Source organism: Ranitomeya variabilis, chromosome 2 (assembly GCF_051348905.1).
Source record: "Ranitomeya variabilis isolate aRanVar5 chromosome 2, aRanVar5.hap1, whole genome shotgun sequence".
In the NCBI taxonomy this organism is placed as follows: Eukaryota; Metazoa; Chordata; class Amphibia; order Anura; family Dendrobatidae; genus Ranitomeya; species Ranitomeya variabilis.
Genome location: NC_135233.1, coordinates 854,780,705 through 854,792,837, shown reverse-complemented (window position 1 = coordinate 854,792,837; position 12,133 = coordinate 854,780,705). Strand labels below are relative to the sequence as shown.

General features: G+C 43.4%; 1 protein-coding gene across 8 annotated transcripts in view; it reads left to right on the top strand.

Annotated features, from left to right (window-relative positions):
- The window catches only part of TNK2 (tyrosine kinase non receptor 2), a 350,655-nt gene that overhangs the window by 298,165 nt on the left and 40,357 nt on the right, over positions 1-12,133 (top strand). For all 8 annotated transcript variants that reach the window (XM_077290239.1, XM_077290240.1, XM_077290237.1 and 5 more), the window contains 2 exons: positions 7,894-8,088; positions 10,432-10,523. In XM_077290239.1, the coding sequence (XP_077146354.1) occupies positions 7,894-8,088; positions 10,432-10,523 (287 nt within the window). The remainder of the gene's footprint in view (positions 1-7,893; positions 8,089-10,431; positions 10,524-12,133) is intronic.

Here is a 12,133-nt window from a genome sequence, read left to right as displayed (position 1 = left end):
ATGCAGATATAGCCCCATGATGGATTGCTCTGCATACAGTATTTTCCTAATGTGAATTCAGCCTAATTTATATAAGGCTATTTAGTCATCCAATTCAACATCTGGTTCACAAAAGTCTGTTAACCCATGAAACTGCCCTCTTGACGCTTAGTGCATTAGGTTGTAGATATCCTATTTGTGTTTCTTACTCCATGGCCTGCAGCCAGTTGTCCTACATCCAGAATTGGGAACAAAACCGAGAGACAAAATACAACAGTCATAAAGCCCATTTAGAAGTAACCAAAGTATAAATCTTTATTATCATCATCAAAACCGGAAAAGGGGACAAATGGGGATATTCTTTTTAACCCCATTTGTCCCCTTTTCCTGTTTTGATGATAATAATGATTTATACTTTGGTTTACTTCTAAATGGGCTTCATGACTGTTGTCTTTTGTCTCTCGGTTTTGTTCACATATTGTTGGTTGTAGTTGGCCCTTATTATAGTCCATAGGATGAGATGTGGAATTATTTTTATTCACTATTCTACTATTGTTTGTGTTAGTGGAGGTTTCCTCCAATTTTTGCCACTACACTATGCTTGCCAATAACTTTATTTGCTAATTCAGAATTGGGAACTAAAACTTGGTGTCACACAGAGGCGTAGCTATGGTTTCAACTTAGGGGGGGGCAAAACATCTGAGTGGGCCCCTAACCAGCTAACCCTGATTACAGCTATGGTTGCGCACTCTAATTGTGAATATAGGGGAACCTCAGAATATGACCGCACTGTTATTGAAAATAAATCTATATACAAAAACGAACATTGACTTTACCGCCATATTGTGACCATATGCAACTTTGATGGTCACAATACTCTGAGTGCCCCTATAACAATGATGCTTAAGTGCCCACTTAACATTTAATAATGTTCCCTATGTTCCTCCATGTACTGCTCCATTATACACAGTATGCTGAGCTTAAAGCTTCCCTATACACAGTATAAGGCCCCCACAGCTCCCCTATACACAGTATGATGATTCTATAACTCCCCTATACACCGTATGATGTTCCCACTGCTCCCCTTTACACAGTATGATGTTCCCACTGCTCCCCTCTACACAGTATGATGTTCCCACTGCTCCCCTCTACACGGTATGATGTTCCCACTGCTCCCCTATAGATAGAATGAGCCCAATGCTCCCCTATACACAGTATAATGCTGACAGAGCTCCACTATAGAAAGTTTAATACCCCCCAGAGCTCCCCTATATACAGTGTAACGGGCCAACAGCTCCCATAAGCACAATATGCCTTCGCAGTTCCCTATACACAGTATTGTGGGCCTGCAGCTCCCGTCAAACAGTATGATATCCCTCACAGTTCCCCTGTACACAGTATGATTGGCCCACAGCTCCCTTATACACAGTATGATGGGCCCGCAGCTCCCTTATACACAGTATGATGGGCCCGCAGCTCCCTTATACATAGTGTGATGGGCCCGCAGCTCCCTTATACACAGTATGATGGACTCACAGCTCCCTTATACATAGTGTGATGGGCCCGCAGCTCCCTTATACATAGTATGATGGGCCCGCAGCTCCCTTATACACAGTATGATGGGCCCGCAGCTCCCTTATACACAGTATGATGGGCCCGCAGCTCCCTTATACACAGTGTGATGGGCCCGCAGCTCCCTTATACATAGTGTGATGGGCCCGCAGCTCCCTTATACATAGTGTGATGGGCCCGCAGCTCCCTTATACACAGTATGATGGGCCCGCAGCTCCCTTATACACAGTATGATGGGCCCGCAGCTCCCTTATACACAGTGTGATGGGCCCGCAGCTCCCTTATACACAGTATGATTGGCCCGCAGCTCCCGCATACACAGTATGATGGACTCACAGCTCCCTTATACACAGTATGATGGTTCCGCAGCTCCCTTATACACAGTATGATGGGCCCGCAGCACCCATATACACAGTATGTTGGACCCGCAGCTCCCTTATACACAATATGATGGTCCCGCAGCTCCCTTATACACAGTATGATGGGCCCACAGCACCCATATACACAATATGATGGACCCGCAGCTCCCTTATACACAGTATGATGGACTCACAGCTCCCTTATACAGTATGATGGGCCCACAGCACCCATATACACAGTATGATGGGCCCGCAGCTCCCGTATACACAGTATGATGGGCCCGCAGCTCCCATATACACAGTATGATGGGCCCGCAGCTCCCATATACACAGTATGATGGGCCCGCAGCTCCCTTATACACAGTATGATGGGCCCGCAGCTCCCTTATACACAGTATGATGGGCCCGCAGCTCCCTTATACACAGTATGATGGGCCCGCAGCTCCCTTATACACAGTATGATGGACTCACAGCTTCCTTATACACAGTATGATGGAATCACAGGTCCCTGTCATGATTTGGATGCCCCGGTCATTTACTCATCCTCCGGCGTAATCACTATGTTGTGGCACTGCTGCAGTGCCGCTGCTTAAACTTGTGAGTGCAGCTTCTGAATGGCCAGAAGTTAGAAGCTATGTCACAAGCGATCAATGTAAGACTATGAGGCTTTGTGCACTTGTTGCGGATTCGTGTGCGGATTTACAGCGGATTTCCTGTGTTTTTTGTGCAGATTTCACCTGCGTTTTACCACCTGTGGATTCCTATACAGGAGCAGGTGTAAAACGCTGCGGAATCCGCACAAAGAATTGACATGCTATGGAAAATACAACGCAGCATTTCCGCGCTGTATTTTCCGCAGCATGGGCACTGCGGATTTGGTTTTCCATAGGTTTACATGGCACTGTAAACCAGATGGAAAACTGCTGCGAATCCACAGCGGCCAATCCGCACCATGTGCTCATAGCCTGAGAGTGAGAAAGAGGCCAGAACGAGGCTCCCATAGACTTACATCGATTAGTGACCTCTGCGCTGCTCCATGAAACACTGGAGCAGCGGACAGGCCACAAACTGTAGGAGACGGAGCCGAGCGGAGACTAAAACAGATGAAAACGCCAGAAGGTGAGTATCAGACAGAGGGCAGGGGACGTGGATTTTCAGCACCGCTCCAGCAATTAAATAAAAAATAATGCTGGAGTGGTGCTGTAAATGTGATGCAGCTCTTAGTTACTGTATGGGGGCTCCTTATACTAATACTCATAAAAGACCCAGGTGGTATGTATCAAAAGCCCCCTACCCCCCCCCCCCCATCTCCAGCCTCCCCAGACAGCATCATCTCACATCCACCCCTCAGTGCCCTGTCCCACCTCACCCACCTTCTGCCCTCACAGCACCCAAATGGTCTTACATTCACCCCCCAGTGTCCTGTCTCCCCTCCCCCACAATACCCCCATAGTCTCACATCCACCCCTCAGTGCCCTGTCCCCCCTTACCCACTTTCAGCCCCCACAATACCCCAATGGTCTCACATTCACCTCACAGTGACATACCTGAATTTAATAAACCTAATAAGTTCCATCCCCAGCACTTACTGATAAAGTTTGCACTGCAGGCAGGACCGGGAAGTGTAAGTGAAATGCAGGTGGGCACTAGGACCCAGCGTGCCTGAGCCAATCCCAGCGTGCACAGAGTGAAGAAAAACTGCGGCCAGGAAAAGCTTCATCATCAGGTCAGAGGGCGAAACCTTTCACTGCAGGAGGGAGACTGCAGCCGCCACTGTGCTAGCAGCGTGCAGTCTTCCTCAGACGGGAGCAGACATTATACTGCTCTGCTCCTATGCGGTGTTCTGCCTCGTCACAGAAGTGGCCCTAGCTCCCAGTGGGCCCTTCATGTGACAGGGCCCGGGGCGATGGCCCCCTCTGCCCCCCCAGTAGCTACGCTACTGGTGTCACATCAACTGCCTAATTGTTGTCCCTAATTAGGAATCTTTGGAGAACTTCATCTTGGGAACCTAGCTGTAGTCAAATAATCCCTAATTGCATCATCCGTATTCTTCTTGAATACCCACCTACCTAGAAGTGGTGATGCAGAATATGCCACGCAGATGAGGACCTAAGGCTGGTTTCACACTTGCGTTTTTGTAAGCTGCGTTTTAGCGCTAAAAAACGCAAAAAAACGCATGCGTTTTTTTTCCTATACTTAACATTAAAAACGCATGCGTTTTTTCGCATGCGTTTTGACGCGTTTTCGGCAACGCATGCGTTTTTTGACGCGTGCGTTCATTTGCAGAAATGAAACCTGTAGTAATTTCTAGCGGCGTTTTTTCGCGGCAAAAAAATGCATTGCTGTCTATGTAAACGCATGCGTTTTTAAGCACATGCGTTTGTCTGCGTTAAAAACGCATGCGTTTTTATAGGAAAAAAAATTAAAAAACAAGAAAACCCTAACCATAGGGATCCAAACCCTAACCCTAAGGTTAGGATCCCTAGTAACCCTAGGGATCCTAATCCTAACTCTAGGGATCCTAACCCTTAGGGTTAGGATCCTAACCCTTAGGGTTAGGGTTAGGATCCCTAGGGTTAGGGTTAGGATCCCTAGTAACCCTAGGAATACTAACCCTAGCCCTAGGGATCCTAACCCTTAGGGTTAGGGTTAGGATCCTAACCCTTAGGGTTAGGATCCCTAGGGTTAGGGTTAGGATCCCTATGGTTAGGGTTAGGATCCCAAGGGTTATGGTTAGGGGTAGGGTTAGGGTTTGGATCCCTTTATCACCTTGATGGTGGGGGGGTGGCTTATCAGTGACCTGGTGACCAGGACATTCTAATAAAAAGCTACCCCTAACCCTAGGGATCCTAACCCTAGCTAATTCTATTAGTGTGTTTTCTAGTTGATTTTGATGATTGGAAGCTGTCACACACTTCTCAGCATGCGTTTCAAAAACGCAAACGCGGGAAAAAACGCATGTAAACGCGGGAAACCGCTGCGTTTTGCCGCGCTTTTTTTTTTTTGCTGCAAAAACGCATGCGTCTAAAAAACGCACCGTTTGCATGCGTTTTCATGCGTTTTTTCACCACATGCGTTTTTTTTAAAAACGCTGCAGATCAAAACGCAAGTGTGAAACCAGCCTAAGATATGGGCAAAATGCAGTTTCATCCTAAAGTCAGTTTGGGTAAATGATGCTCAGGTTACCTGTAGACATGGCCGATAAGGATATGGAAATGAGCTTTACGTGAAGAACAAAAGGTTTGGTTTGTTAGGTTCTGTAGATTAGAAGACCTGAAATGTATCAGTAGGCATAGCCTAAAACCCGTAGTAATGCCCATTGCAGCCTTGTTAGGGGGCCTGAGCAGTCTTTACACCTGTGGTGGAGTGGGTCACAACCAGACCTGGACTGCCATGTTCTGCGCTGTCTATTGCAGTTGGCAGGTGCTTACACATTGCATTGCTTTATGCCACCTGCAGAATATTCATTTTTGGAGTCAGACAATAATGGCTTTTTAAACAGTTCTGTAACCAATGTCAGAAAGTTATGTCACGATTTATTATGTCCGGAATTACTGATTAATTATTCTGCTAACAAGTTACACAGTGAGTATGCCACTGACTCACCCTATGGGTAGGTTATCAGGTCTGGGTGGAGAGCTAAAAGTGAGTCACGGGAGAGCGCCCATCACAACCACACCTCGTAATTGTGCCCAAGCGTCAGAGACAGGCTGAGTAGACTGATAGCTCCAACCAGGCCAGAGAGGAGGATGCGTGTCTTTAACCCTTTCACTGACACAGTTGTAATGTGACTGGCGGCTGCGGAGTTCAGGTGTTCAGTGATGTGTGGTGCAGACAGGGTGTGTATTCATGTTTCTCAAGTCACAGCTTGGACACGTACAGTCATAAGTATTTAATGAGGAGACATTCTTGTAATTTCACAATATTTTGGGGGGATTCGTTCTAATGATAAATGTTGCTAGGGATTCAAGTATTTTTGTATGACTAGTAAATGGAAGTTTATATCACTTTTTGGGCTATCAAGAATACTGTGATCCCAAGAGGTACCTGATAGACTGACCAGAGCCGTCACAAAAGTAATGAATCGTCAGTGGAAATCTCTGCCATTGTTCCTTCTCCAAAACAGTAATCAAAGACCATTCTCTTACCGATTAGATGTAATTCTGACTTTGTTAATCCAAATGCAGTCATCAATTCGGCAGGGAAAAGACGTAAAATGATCTGGTCTTTTAGATCCAATCCTGGTGCTATAAACCGCATCAGAATACAGACCTCATGGATAGGCCAGACCTATGCTATGTAGTCATGGAGGCACAATCGAAGGTATTGAGCAAACACACCGTTCCAACTGTTCATTGCTATGGTTGCATCTAATGGAAAGAGCGTAGACAGCGACTGAAAGGTTGTGTAGGGAAAGCTGTGCAGTAGCTCTGCCTTCATTTCACTCACTTTGGGGCAATGCAAATCCCCAATACTTCTTAATACAAAACCTAGCAAGAAACAAAATGGGAAAGTGTTTCATAATATAGCCAGATAGATAGACTTTTATTCCATTTTGGGTTTGCATGACAAATGGTTGTCGGGGCCCAGAACACAGGAGCAATGGATGGTGATAATTCAGCTGGTGTCACCAGCCAGGACTCCTTGCATGTTGTATGGATAGTGTGAGCAGAACTCGTCACCTAAGATTAGGTCTCCCCACAACTGTGCAGCTCAGGATTTTCTGCGTGTAATGGAGCATTCTTGTGACAAAACCAATGTCCCTGCCAAAGAATGGGTTAAATGCAGTACAAGGAACTTAAATGCACTCATTTCCTTTGACCCTGCCTGTGTACCAATGGCGTGCTGCAGCTTAGATACACTCTTCCACACCCACACACTGCTCCCATTCCTGCTGGCAGCCACACAGCGGGGGCAGGTGAGCTGATCTTTAGAGAAGGGATGGGTTACTAGGGAAGGGGAAAGAGGTGTAAGAGCAGCAAGGACAGAAGTCCTGTCACCATAGGGGACAGAGTTTAGACTCGTCTGTCTTGGGCTCCGTAAGTAACCTTACTACAGGCATACTGTTGGATTTCTTCTGGGAAAATGCTGAAACATGTCACTGTCAAGATTGTCGAATGGTACAGTGTGTGCTTCATGGTGATCGTATTGGGACATACTCAGATAGGTTTCATTACCATTTTTTCTCTGGTTTCTAGTATTGAGATGAGCCCTACACATGATACTTATGGTTTTCACCATAATCGGCAGTGTCTCTCACTCCTCACCTCCACTCTGCTTTTCACTGTGTCTGTTTCTCCCCCCAACCTTGTCCAGTCACATTTTTTACATAATTCAGAATCTAATCCATAAATGCAGTGATTTTGTTTTAATCTTTTACAGCCTCTGACAACTGATCACCACTTAGTTAGTGGTGTCACTAAGTAATTACGGAAGATAGGGTGGCGTGCGACTTTGTACCCGACAAGGTGTGTAGGAGGGAAACTAGTGGAGGGCGATTCTGCAGGTTGGGGGCTTCATTTCCGTTTCTGTGCAAACTATAAACCTGGCTGGAGGTGGATTCCTGTCATGTCTTGTCCATTTCTGGAGTTTTTGGCTAGATGATTAGTAAGGGATGTAAGGCATTCCATGGGAGTACTTGTGACAGATGTGCTTGTGCGTGTCTCCAGGGATGACAGGAAGAAGGGCTGACTCACTCTTTACTATGCATGTACCCACGTGTTAATTAGGCAAGGCGGTAATCGCACAGACTGAACACGTAGCCACTCCAGAAGGGTGCACCTGTATTGCAGGAGGTTCAGGGCAGCTGCAGGTAACCCTCAAAGATGCTTTTCTCTTACACTTGTTAAGGACCCAATATCAAAAAGCTGAACACTGGTCTGTACATTTGTTCTGAGATTTGGGGCCTCACTTGGGTGTACATTACTGTTGCAGAATTTAGCCTATTCATCATGGCCTGATGTCTCCTTTATCTTTCCCACAGGGCTGAGAATTACTGGTGGAGAGGTCAGAACAAGCGAACATTGAAAGTTGGTCAGTTTCCACGTAACACGGTGACATCTGTAGCTGGACTGTCTGCCCATGATATCAGTCGTCCTCTAAAGAACAGCTTTATCCACACCGGTCATGGAGACACCGTGCCTGCTCATTGCTGGGGCTTCCCTGACAGGATTGATGAGTAAGAAAACATTTCCAGAAATCGAAGTTGCTTTTATCCTCTAGCTTGCAGTGCCTTTTTAGTTTCATCTGATTTGCTTATATTTTAAGGTATCTACAGACAATACGATAACCATTACGATTTAGTGGCAAATTAGCGGAAAAGAGGAATGACTTGCGTGTACTAATGCTGTACAATTAAGTTAGGCGATATTCACCGCTGAGCTTATGTTGCGTGAGATTGTTTTCCAGATGTAGCTCATCATATTTCCAGTAACAGTATGGAGATGAATCTCCATTATACAAGTGGCACTGTTACATTGTTCCAAATATATAGCATTATTAACATAAATGTCAGTATTTTATAAAAGAGGCGGAACAACAAACTGTGTTGTAAATGCTTTAGTATATGCCAATTATGGGACAGAGCTGATCCTGCAGTATGTCTTCAAAATGAAACAATCTTATTCAAGGCATCCTTGACCATCACATCCCCTATGTATATCATCATGTTTTATGGCACATGCTATATGGTCATCCCCTACCGTATATACTTATTATAGTGATTGAAACGAAAGGAAGAACCAGGATGCCTTCTTGTTTGTGACACCTGTCATAAGACTAAGTTTTAGCACTTTTATAGACTGTCAGTTTTGTTGGTTTCTTTGCTATTGATATAAAAAAAAATCTTATCAAAAATTGTGTTGTTTTGAAAACTAGCACAGCAAAATAACAGGACAAAACGGACACATTTAGGCTATGATTTTGGTCTTAGTTTGCCTGCGACTTGCTATCAGTCAGGTCGTAAGCAAGTAGCAATTTAATGTGACTTTCATTGCGGACTATGTTGGCAAAGTAGTTTGTAACCTGGATTGTAGGTGATGGAAATGTTGGGATCACATTATGCACATGCTACAACACAGCAACATTAACTTATCATTAGATGCTCAAGGTGATATAAGTCAGTGTGCAGTGTTTCAGCTAAATCAGGGTTCCCTCATCTGGAAATACATGGTGAAACTGATAAAAGGTCCCTCCAGAACCATGGGAATGATACAAAACTATTTTCATGTGACTGTCTAATACAAAAAGAAAAAAAATAGTATGGACCCTCAGGCTCACTTCACTCTGCACTATTAATACTGTCTGGCCATACATTTAGGACTCTGGACAACATCTACCAATGTCCAATAATAAATTAATATTTTCAAATAATTTTTTGTGTAGATTTATTTATTTATTTTCTTTTTAAATAACTAACTTTGCATGTTTCCTTATTTTTAGATGGCCTAAGCTGATTTTAAGAGGTCACTTTGGTGGATATGCACTTTTTACCACATTTTGATGCTCAGACTTTTTTTTTCCTGCAGTGCCCTCTGCTGGATATAAAGTGTAATGTGTCTGTAAAGTTGTACAACCACTGAGGACTCTCAATTCTAAATATTTTTGTAAAGTCAGACTGGATATGGTTTTTCACTAAAATTGACCATGATAAATGTTAACAATCATAAAATAAAATATCACCGTTAACCATGTGTCTGTGTACAAAATACAGTGGGAAATATTTTAAAAAAATATTTAAAGCTGTTTGCAAAGATATATATTCATGGGCCCTTACCAGCCTGAGAATACCAGCCCCCAGCTGTCTGATGTAGCTTGCCTGGATGTCAAAAATTAGGGGGACCTCACGCCGTTTTTAAAATTATTTACATAAATTATTTTAAAAAGGTGTAGGGACCCCTCTATTCTTGGTAACTAGCCTTGCTAACGCTGACAGCTGAGGGTTGCAGCCCATAGCTTTCAGTTTTGGCTGGCTGGTTATCAAAAATATTGGAAAAACCACACCGTTTTTTTTTTTTTAATTATTTATTTAGTACCCAGGCACTGGCTGATGAATACTCCCATCACCCGTGCCTGCTCTCCCTGTTCTTAGTGGCAGCAGGCATAGGCTGATGGGAGTAGTAGTCCCTTCAGCCCGACGCCAGTGACTCAAGTGAAACTTTTTACTTCCCATCACAGCTGTGGGCTCACGCTGTCATTTGACAGCGTTGGAACCGCGGCTGTCTGACTAGTGGTAATGATTTTACCACCGATCAGAGGCAGTATTTACTGCGCTGTCATGCACATCTTTAATTTTGAGGCCAGCAATTATACTATTTTGGTAATCATGCAGTAAAAGGGATTTTATTATATATATATATATATATATATATATATATATATATATATATATATATATATATATATATATATATATCACTATTCCATTCCATTTTGCTCAGAGAGTACATTTGTCTTTTATCATATTGTGATGCAATTAGTTGCTTTTATGCCCTTGCTTCATGACGTTTGCTTCCCCCCGCAGGCTGTACTTGGGAAATCCCATGGATCCACCTGACATTCTAGGACTGGATCAAGGAACACCTAAACCAACTCAGCTTCCAGGGAGGGCAAAGAGTAAGTGGTTGTTTACCATAGATCCATGTATTCAACATGCTTGTGCAAAAGAGAATGTGTTAATCGTCAATCAGCGTCTGCTCCACACTTTTACAATAAGAAAAAATGATCATTTCTTTAACATCTTCTTTTTGCCAGGTTGTTCAACTTGCAGGAACAATTGTTAAAATTTTTTTTTAAGTAAAATTCACAGAAATAGTGCTAAAATGAAGAGAATATATTGTGAGCCAAGTATAATTACTAGATTAAATGGTTTTTTAAGACTGTTTTTGTAAAGTGTTTGGATAAGAGTATCGAATCTATTAAGTGATATTCATATTTTTGGCACCAGCCAAGAGGTGACATAAGGAAAGGAACAGTGTCCAATATGTCCAGCACGGTGCCAAAGAGTTATCTAGCCTTTTTTCATCATTTTAATACATTTGACACACTTTGTGTGATATTTCCCTTTATTTATTTAGCAATGATATTGATAAATCTCCCCCAATGCGCACAAGTCCTCTGCTATGTCTCAGTGACGCTTTCTGCTGGTTCAGCTATCATAGGTACATAGGAAGGATCCAAGTTGTTATCCACATACAGTAAATGCCCACACAGCTGCTAATCAGGTGATAATGTGGAGATTACTAGGAAGGTGCTTTATACCCACTCCGTACTTATAATAGCTGCCATTGTAGGGGATCTAGAGCAGGAACTGAAGTTGTAGGCCCGGAAGGACAGACTAACCTGGCAAAGAAGCAAGTTATTAAAGGGCTGTAGTAAAAAGAATAAAGCATAAATGGTTTGTCCAATAATTGCATAAGTTCTTTTATGCATACGCTTTGTGTTGTCTGGATTGCTTTATGTATATGCTGTAGGCAGCATTTCCTAGGAAAAGAAAGTTGCCGTCCTTTTGTCATTTTGCCGAAACGTGATCCAGCTCTGTAGAAGAGGGTTAACCATAAATGATAGATGCAAGTCCTACCTCTGAGACCTCTACATGACTATTGCTCAGCTGTTTTCAGAATACCCAGTCAAGTGAGTGGAGAGATCAACACTGGAGTGGCCAACTTCTGTTTTCACAGCAGCAGCAAAGATGGAGTCATGTTTCTCAGATAGGTGGGATTTTCATCTATGAGAGATTTATGGCATATCCATCTTTTTTGACAGACATAATTGTGTAGACACAATATTATGTCCAGCAAAAAAACAGACATTGCCAGAAAGGAGGTCAACCTGAGACCAAAGTTACATTATTTTTGGAATCCTTTTGCCTCATTGAAGTCATTGGCTGTGAATGGGGAAGATCTGAATACTGTGGTTTTTGGGTATTCCAACCCAAGCCCCGATGGAGAGATTAGCGGGAATGAGAGAGTGGTGGAGACCTCTGCCTCACTGCTTGCAATTGGCAACATAGCACCTTTGTAAAAAAACAAATACAATACACAATATGTAAACCACCGTGAACTTTTTTGGAAAAATGTTTCTCTATGTTCTAGCCAAAAGTATGTAGATACGAAAGCAGTGAGAAATATAAATGAATTTTCTCTGGCTTTGGCTCAAAAGTCTGCATCAAACATTGCATTAATGGCAGGTGACCGAAATAGGGCATAAAAAACACTGGTCAGCAG